The sequence below is a fragment of the Megalobrama amblycephala genome, linkage group LG15 (genome assembly GCF_018812025.1).
Source record: "Megalobrama amblycephala isolate DHTTF-2021 linkage group LG15, ASM1881202v1, whole genome shotgun sequence".
Lineage (NCBI taxonomy): Eukaryota > Metazoa > Chordata > Actinopteri > Cypriniformes > Xenocyprididae > Megalobrama > Megalobrama amblycephala.
In genome coordinates this window covers 574568-595941 of record NC_063058.1, presented here as the reverse complement: position 1 = coordinate 595941, position 21374 = coordinate 574568, and the positions used below count along the sequence as shown (strand labels likewise).

Here is a 21374-nt window from a genome sequence, read left to right as displayed (position 1 = left end):
AACTTTCAAGTCATTTGGGACCTTCTGGTCCGAACGGGAGCCGAAAACACAAACACATCCCAGATATCATTTAGTTTAGTGGCCGCCAAATAATGGGTCTGCGGACACTGTATTTGTGCAATTTGTTTTGCAGCCAAAAAAGACATGACAGTAGGAACTTTTCAAACATTTATTAACACAGTGAACAAAGAACAACAGAACACCAAAATGGAACAGGGTGGGATACACATCTAAAAAAAGAACTCGGTCTGCTTCCGCTGCCGTTTCTGAACAGGTTCGGCAGCTTCAGCGACTTCAGCGGGGACAGCTGGACCAGGGGAACCGACGCTGCTTGATGGTCTCGGCCCCTGCTTGATAAGAACAAGAAAGGCAAAGAGTCGGTGAACACGCTACTCGACACACACACTGTTAAACGGACACACGGGACTTACCGAAGCGGCCCCTCTCCTCTGGCTCCTCTCCCGTCTTCGCAGCGGGGTCGGGGTCTGGGTAGGCCTGGCTGGTGGCTGGTGGCTGGAGGGGGCTTCCTGCGACCTCTTCTCCATCAGGACACAGCGGCGAGACATATGTGCCAGCGCCTCGATCAGCGCACTGACCTGTTTTCGGAGGTCCTCCAGCTGCTTTCGGAGGTCCTTCCGCTGCTTTCGGTGGTCCTTCCGCTGCTTTCGGAGGTCCTTCCGCTGCTTTCGGAGGTCCTCCCGCTCTCTTTGGCACCTGGGGTTGTTGCATGGCTGCTGCTGCTCCTCCGTATCTTCGGACTCGTGCAGGTCGAGCGAGGAGGCCATGGCCACGGCCGGGTCGCTGGCCCGCAGCTCGGCGAGGTTACGCAGAATTTTTCTGTGCTTCAGAGACTCCATGACCTGCCGTCGAGCCGCGGCCGTCAGCTCCGTGTGGCTCTTCAGGTGGCGGTCCATCCGGGAGGTGGACATGTCGCAGCCGGGCACAGGGCAGTTGCCATTACGGACGTCCACCCTCCCGGACGGGATGGCGAGGAGCAGCTTCCTTTCTTCTCTGTTCATCACTCCGTGGGTGACCCTCAGGTGCTGGCTGAGTTGACTGTACTCGCGGAGGCAAAGCGGGCAATCAGATAATCCCATTCTCGCAGAAATCTCAAAGTCGGACAAATGACAGCAAATCAAAGGAATGGTGAGTGTGTGAGTGGTGTGTGGGTGCAGATGGCATTGGAAGATGAATGACAAAGATTTTTGGAGGAGGGGTTATTTATAGCCTTTTGGGTCCAACTTCAGGTCAAAGGGATGGGAAATTGCCTTGTTAGAGCCGTATGACGCAGTGTTTAGTGCAGGTGAGTACTACATTTACTTAGTTACTTTTACTTGAGTAGTTTTTTGGGGGGAAAATGTACTTTTTTAGAGTAGATTTAAATGTGGGTACTTTTACTTTAACTTGAGTACATTTATAATGAAAATCTACTTTTACTTCGCTTTACTTCGGGTGACGTTCCTCTCGTTACTTTATTTTAATGCAATACTGTACATGTTAATAAGTGCGTAGTTGATTTCAAGTGCGCTGTCTCTTTTTTCATGAACGATTCCCCATTCACAAATGAATCACTCTTTTGAGTCGATTCTGTTCAAACACTTGGTTCGCGAATCAGTTTGAATGATTTGTTCAGTTCCTGCACGCGCTGAATCATCTGAAGCGGTTTCACTCGGAGTGTTGGATGAAGTTAGACTGGATGAAGTTAGACTGGATGAAGTGACAGTGGACCTCCAGTCAATTAAAAGCAAATCTGCAAATGCATCCTACTGTTTGCCAGCGATGAAGATCTTTATTAGTTGAACTGCGTATGCTGTCTGTGAACAATTTCATTTGATTTCAATTCAAACAGCCAACAGGTTACGGGATGGGGGGCTTCTATGATATTAGACTGCGTAGCCTATAATAAAAGAAAATGAATTTCAAACCTGAACCAAACATATTTTTTTTCAAAGATCAACAGTCTGTCATTAGTCTTTAGTCTGCCACAAAAAACCAACATTAAAATCATGAACTCAAATGTCATTGTGAAAAGAAAAAAAAAAGTAAGTAACAGTGCATAAATCAGACATTTCTGTATAGCCTAACGCTAATAAGCTTAAACGAAAATAAGGAAATAATTGTGTATAGTGAAGTATTTTTTGTACACAGTGCTGAACAATCAATCACTCCTTTAGGCGTGCATCACTGTCCTGCAGCAACTTACGCTCTCTTCATCAAGGCTTAAACAAAAAGGTCATATTGTCTTTGTGCAGATTAATTAGATAAATGAATAGAAGTTTTTAATGTTTATCAGACAATAACTACTCAAGATTTTGGACAATTAGGGCCAGATTCGGGACAATAGTTTAGATTTCGGGACGTCTGGTCACCTTATTGTGAGTGCAGGTGCGAAGTAAATGATTATATCTGAGATAATAATATTTAGCTAAACACGCGTTTTTATGATTAAATGTACAACTAAAAGTGATTATATAGTTGCAATAAACGCGTTAAATCCATCGCAGCGAAGGACTTTTATTCTGCTGCGCTGAACAGCGGAAGAACTGATGACGGCAAAGTTTAATGTTTGGTTGACCAATCAGCGGAAAGGGGCGTTTCATTCCCGCCCACATGTTGAGATCAAATATTCAAGTTGTTTATTCATTTTCTACCCCTGAACGAAAAACGAAAAATCAAGCCGAATTCTTGTTTTTCGTTTTGTTTGAAGAAAATAAAAAACAAAAAAGGTGTCGTTTTTCATTTTCCGATTTCATTATTAAATGACCAAAAGATACTCAATACTCGGACCATTTTCGGTGCTGGAAATCCATATACCCTTTGCTGAAACAAGCTCGTCATGGAGAGCGCGGCTCATGGTTGCTTAGTAACGGCAGACGCCACCGCAGCGCCCGAGCGCTTTGGAAAGGAGAAAGCGGCGCCGACGCGTTTTCCATGCGTTTTTAGACGCGACATATGAACGGTCCCTAAAAGAGTTCAAATGGGTCAACGCGCCAAATGCGAGTAGAATCAGCGCTGAAACGTGTTCGGTAACTTTTTTATGAATGGTGGTGAGAATTTAATATATAATTTGCAACGGCTGTGATGTAATTATATAAATAACAGTCTGATGCGCTGCATGTTTGCTGTAACTGTGTGTTTTCATTTTCCATTCACTGTAAATGCTACTTTGTTTGTGACGTTTACATTTACATTTGGAAATGCAACATTCGTCATTAGAATCGTTTATAATTCTGTTGTTTACAAAGAGAAGTTTCAGTGTCACGTGATTCTTCAGAAATGCTGATTTGCTGCTCAAGAAACATTCACTATTTATATTATCAGTGTTAAAATGCAGCCTTTGCTGCTTAATTTTTTTGGAAATCCAATTTAATCATTTGTGGTAGGATTTAAAAAATAGAAAAAAAGTGAGTGAAGTCATTAAAATGTTACAGAATATTTCTATTTAATAAATGCTTTAATAAATAATATATTTGATAAATACATGTAATATAATTTCAAATAAATGCTGTTCATTGAAATTTCTATTTTTCAAAGAAAACTAACAAATATCACCATTTCCACAAAAATCTGAAGCTGTTTTCGACACTGATAATAATCATAAATGTTTCTTGATCATCAAATCAAATTGTAATGATTTCTGAAGGATCATGTGACACTGAAGACTGGGGTAATGATGATGATGAAAATGATCACAGGAATAAAATACATTTTATAAAATAGTTTTTATAAAATATAGAAAACTTTTTTTTATTTGTAAGATGTGGCCCTGGTGAGCAGAAGGGACGTTCTGATTTTAAAATCAATAATTGTTTCCAAACTTTTCGCAGGTACTTTAATAATAACAATTCTATTAATACATTTATTATATTATACTATATTAATTATTATCATGATTATTAAATGCTGCTTTTTAATTTTACAGAACAGTAATATGCATTATTACAATATATGACATAGCTTTTAATGTGATAAATATATATTATTTTAAAAAAAGGTGCAGGGTCAGACTTTCCTGCTTTTTTATCTCTAGCTGATCACATGCCTGATATATTGTGTGTGTGTGTGTGTGTGTGTGTGTGTGTGTGTGTGTTTCCATCGCAGGTTTGGTCTTAAATTTCATGTAAGGTGGTATTAAAAAGGTCTTTAACTTGTTCATATCTGCAGATACCCTGTATGTAGTGAACTCAGTGCAGGCTCCCATGTTTATGTCAGCTCATCGGCTCATCTTATTGGCCGCCTCCTGCGTCAGCATCGCGCCCATGTGTCGTGCTGCTCACGTGTTCAGCTTCGGCCAATGCTGAGTCGGCATCTGGACGTAAACATGGAAGCCTGCACTGAGTTCACTACCTATGACAACGCTTCAAATCGTTGATTTAAGTCTTTATTTTTGTTTTTGTGTACAAAAAGTATTCTTGTTGCTTCATTACATTAAGGATGAACCACTGTAATCATGTTGACTATTTTAATGCTGTTTTTACTCTTTCTCCAGACCTCAAAAGGTGCAGTGACATTTCTGCCTACAGTATGTGTGCTTCAGAAACCCTCAGAAGATGAAGGAAGGTCTTACGGGTGTGGAACGACATGAGGGCGAGTACTTAAGCCTTTTCATTTTGTACTATACTGTACTGTTCGACAGAAACATTGTAATGCAGTGTAATGTATAAGTAATGCAGCGCTGCTGAAGAAAACAAGCAGAGGTTTATTTGTGTTATCACAGTGTTGTTGTTACAACAGAGACGGCACGGAGCAGATGATATCACAACAATGGTGTTTTATTGATATCAGCAGAGATGCAGGTGAGTATATAGCAATGATGATAGCAGAATGAGTAGCAGAGAGATAATACTGTCCTTGTGTTGATTGCAGGATGAAGAAGACGCTGGAGACTGGAGACACTCACACACACAGAAGGGGAGGACTGGAGACAGGTGAGTATCGAGCTGGAGTCCTTAAGGTAAGCATTCATGTGACTTTAGTAGTGCGGGTGATTGCAGCGTTGATGAAGTGCAGCTGGCGGTGATCAGTACTCCGGGGATCGAGTCTGTGACAGCTGTATGTAAGATCACAGTCAAGCATCTCACCTTAAATTGTTGTGCTCTGTTAAAAACATTGACACAACATCTGATAGGATAAAGATGCTGAACCACTTTAGCCAGCAGCAGTTCATCTTAATGAATGTGTCCATTCGTTTTATCATTGCCTTTGTTTGATCTGTTTTTGAAGAGTTTAATTCAAATAAAAGTCCTCAAGGAAAATGTCTGTTAGTGTTTTTTTACTGAAAACAGCAGCAGTAATACATCACAAATTATATTAAGTAATGTTTAAATAACATTTGAAGTAAAGGTTACTCAGGATAACTAAGAAAGATAACTAGGACTCTTAAGTAAAAGAAATGCAATAAATCCTAATATATTTATAGGCATTACTTAAGTCAAATTTACAAACAAAGAGTCAATAAAATTGACTGGGAATTCCCAAGTGAACTTAACTTAAAATTGTCTAATTAAAGCTACTAATAATTATGTTTAGGCTTTTACTTGGCAATTTTTTTGTAAATTTACTAGCCTTTTCTGAGTGAAAATTGTTTCCAAGCTTTTTTCAAGTAAATCCTACTCCAAATGTTTTAGAGTGACAGAATCAGGGCGGAAACTTCTCGACTACTCATTTATGATTACTGAGGTTTCTGACACACTTATTCGCTCACCTACTGCTTTCCCCCTGCTGTATAGCAGAGAAGTAGGCGGTTTGGGACGCAGCCAGCGTCTATCAGCACGTTTGCTGCTCAGTCGACGGCCGCCATGTCACGGAGATGTTTTCAGAAAGAGGCAAGAATAAAAGAAATCAAACTCAAATCAAACCATAAATATTTCAACATGCAAAACACATCTGATCCATCCAAATTTACAGTTATTAACCAGAAAACTGAAAAGAGCAGAGGAGGGACGGACTTTAGGTGTGCAGAGATGAACCCTTATAAAGGACCCCAAACGACGTTTGCTAAAATGAAATAATCTTTGTCCAAATGACATGAGACTTTGTACAGTCATTAACACTTTCTAGATCTACAAATAACAGAAGAATTGGAGTGAAATCTTGTTTTTTTTTTTTTTTTTTAAACAAATGTAATTTTACTCTGTTTATTAATGTTTTTACTTCATATCTGTGCAGTTTTTGGAGGATTGATCATATCCTTTAAATAGGTTTTTATACAAAAACAGCTTTTTATGTAAAATTCACTTTATAAAAGACCCACATTTCTGACTTTCATTCATGGGGATCACATGGATAATTTGACATGGTTTAGTGTGAGATTTTTGCCCATCTTTAGGAAAATGCAGTTTTAAAAGTAAAAAATGATCACTTTATCCAGCAGATGGCAGCAGAGCTCCACTATTTGCTATTTGACTGACTGAAAGACATCTTTTCACAAGTATTTTCAGCTGATTCATATCTAAATATTATCAAATCACAATTATGACAATAAAAATTACTTTTTGTCAAAGTTTGGTATTTTTTTGTAATGAAAAGAATCAGTTTTTTAAAAATGTTGATTTTGAGGATGAATTTTGTCCATTTTCTAAGCGGGGTTTCATCATAATGCAACAATATTGATTTTTTTCATTACAAAAAAATACTAACTCAAGATAATCACACTTGGTCCGACTACAGCACCGGGGCTTTGATACGCACGGACATAACTAAACATCACCACAGGTGAATAAAGAACTGAGCCGTGACCTTCAAGTTCAACACTTTTATTAACAATCAGCGCTGAAATCTCTGAATAAGCAGCACATTTATTACCATCTAAACAGGGAGGATCACGATTTTAAGACGTCTAGACTTTAAGTAAAATACCAAAATCAGAACCCCCAATTCTTGAACATAAGGTCGTCCAAGACCTGCGTGAAGCTGCCCCCCCCCACCCAACGCAAAACGTCGGCAATATAATCGTTTGTGCCGTAAAAATGTGATGTCACTAACCCAGGAAGAAGCTCGTTGTAGTCCCTACCAGCCATTAGTTGTAGTCCTTAAAAAGCGATTTCTGTAATAGAAAATATCTCCCTTGCATTGAACTTTGAGTGTCGTAACTTTGTTGTTTATGATCAAACAGCAACATTACACACTAACTAAAGTTAAAAAAGTCATATCAAACACCACTTTAAGATTAACTGTTTTCAACACTGGTAATAATAATAATAATAATAATCATAAATGTTTCTTGAGCAGCAAATCATCATATCAGAATGATTTCTGAAGGATCATGTGACACTGAAGACTGGAGTAATGATGCTGAAAATTCAGCTTTGATCACAGGAATAAATTACACTTTACTGTATATTCACAAGGAAAACAGCTGATTTCATTTGTAATTATATTTCACAATATCACTGTTTTTACTGTATTTTTTGATTAAATAAACAGCCTTGGTGAACAGAAGAGACTTCTTTAAAAAAAACAGTAAAAAACTGTAATGTTTCCAAACTTTTTACAGGTACTGTATATCCTAATGTGTTTAATAAACAAATCATAATCTAATATAATTGACGTACATTAACGATTAATGAATGCTAAGCTTCCCTTACTTTCCATTGCCTTTTATCACAATTTATATGCATGGTGTTCACTACAATTTACAAATGTGTAAAGATAAAGAAAAAAAGCAATAAGAGAAAAAGTATGTATTGCATCAGTCAGAGGGTTGGAACAAAAGTTAAAATATAGCCATGCATTCGGGTCACAGGGTCCGAACAGATCACAGTCCAAACTGACCACTGTTTTCCACCGGTAAAAAGTTCACATGGAAAGATGTTTGAATCATGATATGATGGTTCCTGTGTGGATCTCATGGGACAATGATGACAGTTTATTGGCTGGAACTGAATGCATGACCAAAACACTGAAAGTAAAGTACCAATGAAATGACATTACTTTGAGTAAAGCCATCTGACATGTGTGTGTGTGTGTGTGTGTGTGTCAGTATAACCCAAACATCTCTTATTGTGTGCAGTCGTGTCATGAATCAGGGGTTCTCAATCACAGTCCTGGAGGCCCCTCAACACTGCATGTTCTCCTCAGTCAAACACTCCTGATCATTAGTCGAGACTCAAGACCTGAAATGAGTGTGTCAGACAAAGGAGAGATGGAAAATATGCAGTGCTGGAGGCTCCAGGAACGTGGTTGGGAACCACTGTAATAGAGGACATCAGAAACATTATTATTAAGTCAAAATTACATTTCTGAAAAATGTATTAAATATCCTTATATCAGGATTAAAAAAACATAACGCATGTTTTTTCACTACTTAAAGGGGGGCCGGGTCATATACACCCTAACCCTAACATAAGGGCTTATTTTGTGGTATCTGTCAGGAGACAGGAGTAAACTTCATCCTTCTTGTATAGGGTAAAGGTACACTTTATGAAAAAATGTGCTTTTCACTACTCTCAAAGTGTATGATTGGAGGAAAAATATATATGTTTGTATTGAACATTGATAAAGCAACAGATTTTGTGTGGGAAAAAATCATAAAGTGGTTAATTTTGTTTAAAAATCTTATAAATGTATGAGGTGGTGAGGGGTAAAAGGCACAGTATTCATACAAATACTTTAGCTAAAATAATATGTTTTAATAATGTTTAGGTTAATACTTGTTCAAAAGAATCACTTTGTACTATTTTCTGTTTATTTTAATAAATAAAATAATTCATTTGTGTTCAATAGATATACTGTCATTCAAATAGACCAATGTTAATAAAAAAATATATTTTAAAAATACAGAAACAAAATTACTTTAAAAAGTAAAGCTTCTGAAAGCATTGAAGGAGATTCCGTAATATTTAATGTCCGCAAATCTCCCATGTGATCAAGTTTCTCACCTAGCATACATGCATTCAATCTGAAATGTAATTTTCTTTGTATTAATAATGTAAAAAAATAATAAAAAACAGTTTTCCCTATCTATTTTGCGTGACGGGGTGGTAGGTTTGAGCTTGACGGGCCCTGCCTAACATGAAAAAGCAACAAATAAACAATGTAAATTTTTTTTACATTGCCTGCTTTTGTTCTTGGTGGCTATAAGGCTCAAATGATGTCACTTAGGCTTTGTGATGTCATTTAAAGGACCAGAGTATTATTTATAGATAAAACAAGTTAGTGTGACGGGGTGGTAAGTCAAACTGAGGGACACGCACAAATCATAAAATATTTACAAAAAAATAAGGTTTATTGTGAATAAATATATCTTGTGTAAACAGGGACACACATATAATCCTGAAAATAGTATATGTTTGAAAAAAATATATAACTTATTTGGTGATACTTTAGATGCAAGTGTCATGTTGGTTAACACGGACATGTGAAATTGGCTATATAATAATGAAAAGTTATTAAAAAATAGTATGCTAATCTTCAAAAAAAGCATTTTATCATATATCATGTTAAAAAGAACACTTGAATTAATAACTTTAAGCTTTGGAAACAAATTTTCGGACATTTTTTGTGCCTTATGCATCTGATCAAATGTCGCGGACCCAAATGGCACCCGTTTCGTAAAATGACTCAGAACACAACAGCTCAGACTTCCTCTTTTAAATGAGGAGTCAACAATACAATTCATGATCAACATTTTCCCTTATTTAAGAACATATGGCTACATCAGATGAAGTTACAAAGGGCTTGAACCAACTGGGCTTCCGAACATCACGTTTGGGGCGAGTGTGTGTGTGTGTGTGTGTTGTTAGCAGTGTTCTCAGCCATAATTTTATGTCTTATAAAGTCAGCTTTCAAAGATAACTATTGTTCGCTATTAATAATCTGACTCTGGTGGCCAACATAATGTTAAAATGACCGAATACCACCAGAAACGGCTGTTCAGTCTCACCTGTGAAAGGTAATTTCACAAGATCACGTTTGGATTGTACGAAGATTTGTTAAACCTCAAAAGTTGCCTGGACCAATATGATGGCGATGTTGATGTGTCCACTGAGGTGTCCATGCATTTGCCTGTGTTTGCTGAGTTTGGAAAAATAGCACAATAAACAAAAGAAGAACAGCCCACCAGTGCTGATTTGAATCACTGTTCTGTTGTTTTCAATGAACCCAGGCTTTCACTGAGGGCATCACCAACCAGCTGATGGGCTGCTATGTGGGCTCTCTGACAGAAGGTCCTGTTTTACTTGTGAGGGTTTATGGGCAGATGACTGAGCTGTTTTTGGACCGAGATAAAGAAATGGAGATGTTCCAGGTGCTGCACAAACACGGCTGTGGTCCAGAGCTCTACTGCAGCTTCACCAACGGCATCTGCTATGAGTTTGTCCGAGGAGTCGTGCTGGACGACACGCTGCTGAGACAGCCGTCTGTTTACAGGTCTGTTTCATGATTTCAGAAGAACACTGGGTAATGTGGACTCGCAGAGAGAGCATCATTGACCGAGACACTCTGGATCTCTAAGAAGATAGTTTAATTGTGTTAAAGTGACTGTTATGCCTCAATATGGCTGACTGTAGACGGTTTTGGCTGCCTAAAACACCTAATAATGTTTTTATTGCTACTTCATTTTCTCAGTATGATCAGCTGAAATGACACTTTTCATTGACTGTAGATTGATTGCAACAGAAATGGCAAAAATCCATTCCATAAAGTCAGGAGAAGTTGGAGACAGTTCACCCGTGACACCAGTTTTGTGGTCTAGATTGTCCCAGTTCCTGAACCTGGTCCAGAGATCCGATGCTGCTAAACAGCAAAGGTAAGATAATCTCAGTGTTATGAAACACATCTATAGATTCATATCTATGGTTTCATCTTTGAAAGAACAAACATCAAATACTCTACACAGAACAAGCAACGTGGAAAATGAATGGATGGTGAATCTCAATTTAAATTCCACTCTATTGCAACATTACAGTTTTCTCACATTATTACATCTTCAATGATTAACATCAAGATTTCAAAGCAGCATTACATTAAGTTATATTCTAAGAGAACAATGATATTATCAGGAGATGATGAAGTGAATCAGATCTGTAATCTTCCTCTCTGCAGCAGCTCTTCAATAAAGATTTGTCATGTCACCGATCCTGAAGTTATGCACAGACATGCTAACTTACTATAAATAACTTTTATAAATTGCACCTATAAAGCATCACATGCATCACTAAAACTCCACAGAGTCATTGCTGTTTTACAAACTCTGCTCAATTCTTTTACTCAGCTTTCAGGTACGTGGTCAAATTATGTAAAAGTATGAAACAGCTTTACAAACAGTCTTTCAATCACACACGGTATCATTAGTTACAAATATTCATATTATCACAGAAGAACTGGGATAAAAGTTTATAGTTCAGATATAAACACTGGTGTCTAGGGTAGCGACCAAAATCAGTAACTTGGCATTTCAAATAATAATGGTATCATTACATCGTTACACCACCAGGTGGCGACAGGTGACTGTTAAAAAAATGTGTCATTAAATTATTCTTTCAAGAAATTCATGCAAAAATGCAGATTCATTCAGTAATGAAACAAGTAATTATGATTGAGTTACTGAATCATTCATTCAAATCAATTCTTTTTTAAATAAGTCATTCAGAATCATTAAACATTTTACACTCTAAAAAATGCTGGCTTAAAAACGACCCAAGTTGGGTTGAAAATGGACAAACCCAGCGGTTGGGTTAAATATTTGCTCAACCTGCTGGGTAGTTTTATTTAACTCAATTGTTGTATAAAAATTACTGTATTGCTTGCTTAAAATGAACCCAAAATATGCTGGAAATTAACATTTATTAATGTTTAATAAATGAGCATTTATTAATAAGATAATGAATAATAAACAATAAACATTTATTAAATTGCTTATTAATAAATGTACACCTTTTGATTATTATTGTTGCCTCTAGTAATTATGTGTCTGATTTTTAATTTCTCACCTATTTTGGATTCATTTTAAGCCAGACATATAGTCATTTTTAATCAGTAGTTGGGTTAAATAAAACTACCCAGCAGGTTGGGCAAACATTTAACCCAACCACTGGGTTAAAACAATCCAATTGCTGGGTTTGTCCATTTTCAACCCAACTTGGGTTGTTTTTAACCAAACATTTTTTAGAGTGTAAATAGACTGTGGCAATCAACGTTTGTCAGAACCTCTATCAGGGGTGTAACGGTACACAAACATGACGGTTCGGTACGTACCTCGGTATTGAAGTCCGTTTGGTACGGGTTTGGTACAGCAGGGGAAGAACTAAACACAAAATTGCTTCTTTTTTATTAAACAGTTTATTGATCAAATTTTGTCTCTCTCTGTTAATAAATTCTATTATAATTAACATTTTCTTAAGGATAAAAACATCTATCTCTGCTGTAAACTAGATACAGGGAGTTCTTTCTTGCTATAATATTACACTTAACAACAGATTAACTATTACATTCAGTTGCTATTTATTTTTTATCTATAATAAACACTAAAAAAAACATGTAAAGCGCACATAAGGCAGGTTTTCATTAACTTCTATATCTAATTATAAAATTATTACTCCATTTAATTTTTGAAATATAATCGTTTACACAGTTACTGTCAGTGTTTTCATGATGAATTTATTTAAATATATTAAATAATTAAGACATTACAAACAGGTAAAGTGAATATAATGAATATATAAGCTAATATAGTGCATATATTTAGTGAAAGAGTTCATTTCTCTAGTGAACTAACATGCTGTGGACACTGAGTGACTCTCCTGAGGTGAATGTAATGTTATGTGAGATATTATTCTCAAGCTTTATTGATGTCTTTCTGCGGTTGAGAGATTACACGCATATCTAGGTCATCTGTTCTTCTTCTTCTGCGCTTTGTCCTGTTGTGATGGTTGGCAAACAGCATTGCATTACTGTGTGCGCCCCCTTCTGGATTGGAGTGTGGATCCAGGATCATGCAGCTCTAATTCATCAGAATATGAAAATGTTCACCACACTTGTGTCCTTCAGGTCCCATGAGGAGGAACCTAGCCTAAAGATCATCATCAAAGAGATGGAGGAACTGAAGACTCATCTTACCCACATCAACTCCCCAGTAGTACTGTGTCATAACGACCTCCTGACTAAAAATGTCATCTATAACCAAGAAGAAGGTGACTAGCGTTATCATTAGAAGTGGAGCTTGAGTTAGACTTGAACCCTGTGCAGATCTCTACCACATGAATGTAAATGAAATACTACTGTTATAAACAGTCTAGAAAGTTACATTGTGTAGGCATTAATAGAGTGTCCGTCATGAGATACATTTACTGCTGCTGAGCACAGAGAACCGGCCCTGCTACTCTTCAGACATTCACACACATCACACACATGTTAGAGATATATGAAGCGTTCGAGCTCAGAGACTGAAGAACACAAGAGCACCTGCTCGCCACGCATGATGTGAGGTCACTGGTTGGAAGATTATATATCAATATAGAGTTCCATAACTGAAATTCATGCTGTTTTAATTTATGAATGATAAACTGTATGCAATTCATGTTTATAGCATATATTTGTGGAGCATTTTACTGTAGTGATGTAATGTGAAGCCATAATATACTGTATCATTTTGACACTCATTAGCACATTGTATTTTATTAAATTGCCTCTGATATTGTCTTCATAGACTCATAATAACTAAACTATTTATTTTTTCTGATTTTAGGCACAGTAAAATTCATTGACTATGAATATGCTGATTTTAATTACCAAGCTTATGATATTGGAAACCACTTTAATGAATTTGCAGGTACAGATAATAATAATAACAAAGATAAAAAAGCTTATGACTTTCTCTACTGTCTAACACACTAAGTGATCATTTGTCTTTGAGGCGTCAGTGACGTGGACTCCAGCCTGTACCCTAGTCGAGAGCTTCAGTTTGATTGGCTCACAGCGTATCTGGAGAGTTTCAAGAGCTGCAGTGGTGTGGATTCAGCTGTGACCAGGAAAGAGCTCCTGGAGCTTTATGTGCAAGTCTGCAAGTTCTCCTTGGTGAGTATTTAGGGAGGCGGGAAGGGTCCGACCGACAGCTTCACGGGACACTGTTAGCCTCGGCTCGCACTGACCCGACCGTGGAAATGACTGAAGAATATTGACATATATTTGATATTTGGGGATAATGAGAAATGTTAAGAGATTATTACTGATGATGAATGATAAGTGCAATACAGATCAGTGTTAATTTTGACAGCAAATTTTGATTTAGTTTTAGTCATAGTCTTTTGACTAAAATGCCATTTATTTTTAGTCATATTTTAGTCATCGGAAATTGTTTTAGTTTTAGTCTAGTTTTAGTCGACTAAATATCATAAGATTTTAGTCGACTAAATCTACAGTAGATTTAGTCGACTAAAATCTAATTTAGTTAAATTGTAATGCATAAAGCATTTCTCTAACAATACACAGATCCTATACACTGATATAGGTACATCTGATATTCCCCAAACTGTTTATGTTCACCCAACTGTACTTTGCTCGCCAAAGCGGACGGTTTTTGACCGTTCAAGTGCAAAAAGACACAAAAGAGCAAAATTCAGCATATTTCAGTGATTGACACACTTATCATTGAGGTACTATAGTTTTTGTTTAAAATTGTATTAGATTTGATTTATAGTTTTAGATTTTTAATTTTTTGTGTTTATGTCTTTTAGTTTTCGCTTTTAAATGTCTAAGTTTTTATTTCTGTTATTTTAATACCTCAGGTTATGGTAAAGCTTAGAAACTAGATGAAATAAAATAAGTTTACATTTTTTATATATATTTATTTTTTATTTCAGTTAGTTTATTTCAAATAATGAAGATTTCTTTGGTTTTAGGTTTAGTTAACTATAATAACCCTTATACTTGTAAAATATATTGAATAATATGTCAAATAATGTTCTTAGTCTTTCCTTCCTGTGACAGAAGATACAGTAGTTTACTATGAATTAAATAGAAATTAAATTAAATACAGTTTATTGTGTAAACAAAATAACAATAATGACCAGGAAAAAAATGATAATTATAAACCATCCTGAAATACACCGTGACTCTTATTCTGAAATGTCTGCAGCCTGCGTTGTACCCTATTGTAGTAGCAGGCTACTAATGAGGGAGATAAATATGCATTCTTACAACCTACAACACATTACCATATAAACATAGTGTAGTAAACATTGTCGTAATTCATCAATATTAGTTTATAAGCAATCTCTTGGCATAATTGTGCGCTATTCATTAATTACTAAGCAGTCTGAAGTGCTGCTGATGAGCCTGTAGAGGGCGCAACAGCGCCGCGTTTCCCGCGGTTAGATCAGCGCGTTACACTTTAAATGTGCGCATCTTCCACACAGGACAGCAGTCCTGACTGGATATCTTCCCAAATCGTCCCTCTCTTTCATTTTCGTCTCGTTTTTATTCATTGACGAAAACTAGAGTAGATTTTAGTCATAGTTTTAGTCATTCAAAACACATTTTTATTTAGTCATCGTCTCGTTTTCGTCCGTGAAAAAATGTCGTTGACGAAAATTATGACGAAAATTATTCGTCAACGAAATTAACACTGATACAGATGAACAATTTATATTTTATGTATTTCATGATGACATTGGCAATGCTTTGGCTTGTTTAGTTGGGGTTTAAAATATTTTATATAGCATCCATTCTTTAGTTCTGAAAATGAAGTCATTTCATAAATGATGGCCTTTGACATGGTTATTTTCCTGATGTAAAGGTGAAAAACACATGTATTTACTTCATTTATTTATTTTTGCTCTTTGAGGCCGCTTGCGGTCCTCAGAGGAGATTCAGCTTATTTGGGTTCAGGAGCTTCTAGCTATAGTTTTCCAGTTAGATGGTGATAAAAATGGGATGTTCTGAAAGTATTATAGCATTGAGATTAGCCAAACATTAAATATTAACAGTTATGTGTGAGCAATGATTGATAGTGTGCTTTACAAGCAATAAAGATGAACATGCATGTGCAGGGTCGTTTTCACAAGCTGTGTAATATGATGAAGCCTCGTCTGTAAATGATCTAATATAAACCCCTTCATTCTGTCTGCAGGCGGCTCATCTGTTCTGGTGTCTGTGGGCTCTGCTGCAGGCAAAACACTCCACTATCGACTTCGACTTCAAGAGGTACGTCACCCTCCTTTCCTAAATTACTTCTGGAATCTGCTGGAGAATACAATGAGCTCCAAAACTGCAAATCAGGCCAACATTCATGTGTTGTTTTCCAGTCTTAACACTAATTACTTCAGTACTTAATGAGCACTGTTTGGTTTTCACTATAAAACAACACAAAATGTTCAGCATATTTAGAAAGAGTGAACAGCAAAACATCACATTTTACAAATCCGCTTTGAGCTTCGTTCAGATGTGGTTTGAAATCGCTCCGTGGATCTTCAGATCATTAGTTTTCTCGTTTTTGTCTTCAAAACGGGAACACAAATAAACCGTTCCTTTATTTTTTAATTAGTATTGATCAAATGGCGGTCGAGAAGGAAGTATAACGAAGACACCGGTGGAGACGACAGCACTGAATAAAGTCTCCTACGGTTCTGCCTCAACAGATGCAGGAGTCCAGCGCGGCAGATACACATGTTCATGATGTAGAATAAGAGAACATCTGGACTGAAAACCCCTCCATGTTGCTGTTGTTGTTGTTTCAGTATACTGCCATAGAAACCAATGCACATATTCCGGAAAACCAAAAGATCCACGGGACACACAAATCGGATCAACACGACTGCGATGCTCAATGTGAACAGTCAATAATTCAGATCAGATTGTAATTGGGTAGAGAAATGAACAAATTTGGACAGTGCATGTGTTGTTTATTTTGATGCTGTTCTTCGATGTTAACTGGAGTAATTAGAGACTCGGTTCAATAATCAATAGTGATGAAAGACTAAATATTAAATGTCACAGATGTAAATTTACTGAGTAGTCCGTTTTCAACTCAGTTTCAACTAATTTCCAAATTTCATGGGTGTAAAAATGACTTTATAAAGATGGCAGCATCATTATTTTACTGTTACACAGAGATTGGTAGATCTATTAGTGAAATCTGTTGACTTTATCAATCTTTGTTTCATTATATGCCAACAGAGACAGTTCAGAAATGGCACTTCTGGTATTTTTTCCTCAAGTTTTCATGTCTGTAATACAAGGAGTATTAAATATATCTTAATATCCTTCTAGATTATCCTTCTTTATAAACTTTCCTTTTGAAATCTTAATTTCCAAGGCCCTATAGTTCAGTCTCATAGTTTTATCTTGTTTCCTTCTATCAATATAACTGCATAAATCACACCTCTGAGTCCCAAACATCCACTGAAAATGTTTGAGGCACATTAACCTGCTCTCAAACATGTATTTATAAGGATCCATGTTTGAATCAGTTTTAGGGATATTTGGAAAATGTGACTTTGGTCATTTTAACAGCTTCTGAAGATACCTGGAGTTCAAATACACAATATCATAACGATACGTTACCACATTGACATCCCTATATCTATGAGACTGAACCATCGAGGGCCTTAAAAATGAAGATTACAGAAGAAAGGTTTGTTAAGAACCAGAATATGAAAGGATATTAAGATATCTTTAATACTCCCTGTATTACAGACATGCAAACTTGAGGGGGAAAAAACACAAGAAGTGCCATTTCTGAACTGTCACTGTTGGCATATAATGAAACAAAGATTGATAAAGTCAACAGATTTTACTAACAGATCTACCAATCTCTGTGTGAAAATAAAATAATGATGCTGCCATCTTTATAAAGTCATTTTTACACCCCTGTAAATTGGCTCCAAATTATAATTTTCACCCTCTACAAAATAGTGGATTACTCAGTAAATATACATCTGAGACCTTTTCATCACCATTTATGTTTGTCCTTCTACAGAAGAAAAGATGACGAAATTAAAAAAATGAGGCAGGGACCTCTGGATGAGTTTCACAGTTGCGTTGCCCATTAGCATCTCAGTACTGTCAAACACATCTACACTGTTAAACACTCAATTTGTTTTTTTGTGTGTTAAAACAAAATTAGAGTAACATATATCAAGGTTTCACTTTCTCTTTAGTGAAGTTGCTATTATTAGTAATCATCGTTGACTATTGTTGATCTCAAAAGGTTTTGCTTTTAAGAAACTCCTGAATTTATTTGTTCATGTGTCACTCTCTCAATCTTTCTCAGGTATTCCAGGGCTCGATTCAACTACTACTTTGAGAAAAAGCAGGAGTTCATTGGATTGAGACTCCCATAATTCCTCCTCCAGTCTAGCGCTGGTCTCTCAGATTCACAGGACTGCGAGTTAACAAAGACATTTGTTTGTCCTGTCACAGCCCTCTGGAGCTCAAACTGACTGAGGAGCTGATAATGATCAACGCTACAGACTGAGAAGTGATCAAATCTGACCAAAAACAGCCCAAAGCTGTTCCTGGAGCTCTGTCCCAACACTGCCGCTCTCAATCTCTTCTGTCTGACACACTCATCTCAGCTCTGGAGTCTCTCCTCATGAGCGGATGATCTGGATCAGGTGTGCTTCATCAAGCAGACACACAACATGTGCAGTGTCACCTCCATTTCACCTGTGAAAGCAGATAAACGTCAAATAATAAAGATGACAAAAGCACTGCTTGTCCTTGTCAATCATTACTGTGAAGGTGATTCTGGAGTCCACTGCGCTTCAGTGTATTTAAGAGATTAATACGAAAGATATTAATCAGTAATCAGGATTTATCCTTTATCCGGAGAATTACTCGCCGCAGGCTTGAAGAGGCGCTTGAATGCTGGAGCTGGTGTCCATCACAACATCAAGAAAGCTATCGAGCTGAATAACTGGACGAGACTCCAGTGCTTTGGTCATTATATTAATATTAAACTATAACTGACAGCTGTCAAATTATTATATTAGTGTTTCCGGTAACACTTTATTTTAGGGTCTTTTAACTAGTTGTTTATTAGCATGCATATTACTAGAATATTGGCTATTTATTAATAATTATTAAGTGCATATTAATGCCTTATTCTGCATGACCTTATTCTACACTCTTAATCCTACCCAATACCTGAACTTAACAACCTTACTAACTGTTAATAAGCAGTAAATTAGGAGTTTATTGAGGGAAAAGTCATAGTTAAATGGTGTAAATGTGTTCTCTATACTAAAGTGTTACTGTGTTTTCCATACATTGATCACAATATCAACACAAACAGATTCTCCAAAAGGCTTTGACATCGATGAATAAACATGAGCACTGCGTGTTTTAAGGTCAGACGCGACGCAGGTGATTTTATATGAATGTATCGTTGAAGGACTGTCTTTAGAAAAGTTTCAGTGTCATTTTCATTCAATCTTTCTGTATTTTTCCTGATAAAGCAGTGTTTATGAGCGTTTATGTACAGCAGTTATCAGGGAAATCTCTATTTCTGTCACTAAAGCGCCTCCTGCTGGCAGAGAATTTCATTTGCATTTTCAATCAATCAGTCTGTGTGAAACACTGCTTTAATAATACATGTATAATTAATCATTTCTGTTTGATCTCTATCATCATCATCATCATCAATGCAGGATATGAGATTATTTCCAGCATGCTTCAAGTGGCTTATTGGGATCATTTGTGGGGGGGTTGTAACAGTATTTTAGGAATATAGATGAATGATCTGTTGCAATTAATATTAGGATAAACAAACTAATATCACTGTTTGTCATTTTTACAGAGAGAGGTGTGAAAGATGAACACAAACACACAGCAGGTGTCAGCAAACATGGTTTCAGCCTTCTCATACTCTTGGAAGAAAAGGAGGGAGCTCGGGATGAACTGATCTTCCAAAGCACCTGCTCACATGCACCTGAGACGCCTACCAGATCCCCACGTCACATGATGAGACAACGAGTACTTGAGCAAGAGAGGGACATTCGTCTGAGAGGAAATCAAGGCTCTCGGTCCTCAGAAGCTGTGGATGTCCTGCAGGCTGTCAATGCTCCAGGACTTCACCCATGCCTTGTCCGGAGAGCAACATGTCTGCATCTCCTACCTCAAGCAGTTCTCCATCTCTTCAACACATCCATTCTGGCTGAGGAAGAGAACGATCCTGAGCTGACAGAAACATTCAAGCCAACCTGAGTGATCAATATTCAGATCCGTCACAGATATTGTGTCTTTTCTTGATCCCCGATTCACGGAGAAGGAGAAGGTGGAGCAGGTTATATCCAGAGCAGTGGAGGAAATCAACAGGAAGACACTCTCTCAGGGCCTGTTCCTCCTCCTGAGGAGAAGAGAAAAGACGAGTGTGTCCGTCTTCTTCAAGAGCAGAGCAGAGCATCATGGGCCGCAGCAGAGACTCTCAGAGGAGGAAAGCTGTGGGATCAAACTCAACTCTAGAGCTGCTCCATACTGGAAAAAACTGACAATGTGATATTTTGTTTTTCTGCAGTATATATTGTGATATGAAATAAATTCACCAGATTACTTCAGTAGCTTTATTTGTAAAGAATTAACTCTAGAATGATTGGAGTGAAATAAACAGTGCTTTATATTATTCAGTAGAGAAAATGAATCAAATGTGAAATGACACTGCATAGTCTTCACTGTATAAACTGAATATAATTAATGTGTTAAAGCTGCAAAAGTGATTTCTCTTTGTGTTTTGTTATTTGTTAACATTCATGACACAAAGCAGCGATGCACGGATCCATTATAATGATACACATCCGTTTTCTTGGATTGCGTTACCTAAGTCATGAGCAACTGTGTGTATTCTCGCAGAGACGGACATTTTAACATCATTTTGGGTGAATGTGTCTGTTCAAACACAAATAGACGCGGAAGTGAACAGAATTCGGTGTTCATGTGTGTCTGCTCCGTGTGTGTGTGTGTGTGTGTGTGTGTGTGTGTGTGTGCACAGAAAACTGACAGGACCTAAAATACATGCTAATTAAGGCTGTAGCTATCGAATATTTTAGTAATCGAGTATTCTACTGAAAATCCCATCGAGAAATAGTGTTTTTGCTTAATTACGGAGCAATATTAAATATAAAAGAGAAAATAAGATGATGAACAACTAATTGGTTTATTGTTTAGAAAAATCAACATTTTATTTTAAATGCATAGTACGCAATGCATGCAACAATATTTTCTATCAAAAATGAGCATTTAGTTCGTTGTTTCTCTGTGACAGCACTTGTACTGTGAACAATGACGAAGCTGACTGAGATCAATTAAGTGCTTTTAAGTGCCATACACTCTGGGCTTTAAATAAACCATTCTTTGAGACGCCAAAACAAATAAAAATAAACGACTTTCAAATGACTTTTATGAATATTGGGGTTTAATCAAAGGTTTTTTTTAATCAAAAA

The 21374-nt window shown here is 36.9% G+C and overlaps 2 protein-coding genes across 5 annotated transcripts; one reads left to right on the top strand and one right to left on the bottom strand.

Annotated features, from left to right (window-relative positions):
- Nucleotides 1–155: 155 nt before the first annotated feature.
- LOC125247736 lies at nucleotides 156–1585 on the bottom strand. Of its 2 annotated transcripts, none has more exons than XM_048159189.1 (2): nucleotides 432–1585; nucleotides 156–347 (listed from the first exon to the last, which is right to left on the bottom strand). In XM_048159189.1, the coding sequence occupies exons 1-2, from the start codon at nucleotides 1095–1097 to the stop codon at nucleotides 231–233; spliced, it is 783 nt and encodes a 260-aa protein (XP_048015146.1). In that variant the 5' UTR covers nucleotides 1098–1585; the 3' UTR covers nucleotides 156–230. The 2 variants fall into 2 exon arrangements, with proteins under 2 accessions (XP_048015146.1, XP_048015145.1); XM_048159188.1 differs by having other exon boundaries at nucleotides 156–350; nucleotides 432–1576.
- A 7335-nt stretch (nucleotides 1586–8920) lies between these two features.
- On the top strand, nucleotides 8921–20647 carry zgc:113516 (uncharacterized protein LOC541449 homolog). Of its 3 annotated transcripts, XR_007180114.1 has the most exons (8): nucleotides 8942–10368; nucleotides 10604–10747; nucleotides 12988–13130; nucleotides 13685–13768; nucleotides 13853–14013; nucleotides 16067–16140; nucleotides 18209–18551; nucleotides 19736–20647. XR_007180114.1 is itself a non-coding variant. In XM_048158950.1 (7 exons), the coding sequence occupies exons 1-7, from the start codon at nucleotides 10136–10138 to the stop codon at nucleotides 18276–18278; spliced, it is 909 nt and encodes a 302-aa protein (XP_048014907.1). In that variant the 5' UTR covers nucleotides 8921–10135; the 3' UTR covers nucleotides 18279–18647. The 3 variants fall into 3 exon arrangements, 2 of the variants coding, with proteins under 2 accessions (XP_048014907.1, XP_048014906.1); XM_048158950.1 differs by lacking the exon at nucleotides 19736–20647 and having other exon boundaries at nucleotides 8921–10368; nucleotides 13685–13771; nucleotides 13856–14013; nucleotides 18209–18647; XM_048158949.1 differs by lacking the exon at nucleotides 19736–20647 and having other exon boundaries at nucleotides 18209–18647.
- The last annotated feature ends 727 nt before the right edge of the window (nucleotides 20648–21374 follow it).

What these genes read in the sequence shown, in the direction of transcription:
- LOC125247736 (XM_048159188.1), bottom strand. Translation starts at nt 1,097, where the DNA reads ATGGGATTATCTGATTGCCCGCTTTGCCTCCGCGAGTACAGTCAACTC. An exon ending in AGAGGAGAGGGGCCGCTTCG is followed by an intron (nt 351 to 431) that starts GTAAGTCCCGTG and finishes GTTCTTATCAAG; the next exon opens with CAGGGGCCGAGACCATCAAG.
- zgc:113516 (XM_048158950.1), top strand. Translation starts at nt 10,136, where the DNA reads ATGGGCTGCTATGTGGGCTCTCTGACAGAAGGTCCTGTTTTACTTGTG. An exon ending in GATGCTGCTAAACAGCAAAG is followed by an intron (nt 10,748 to 12,987) that starts GTAAGATAATCT and finishes TGTGTCCTTCAG; the next exon opens with GTCCCATGAGGAGGAACCTA. An exon ending in CATCTATAACCAAGAAGAAG is followed by an intron (nt 13,131 to 13,684) that starts GTGACTAGCGTT and finishes TTCTGATTTTAG; the next exon opens with GCACAGTAAAATTCATTGAC.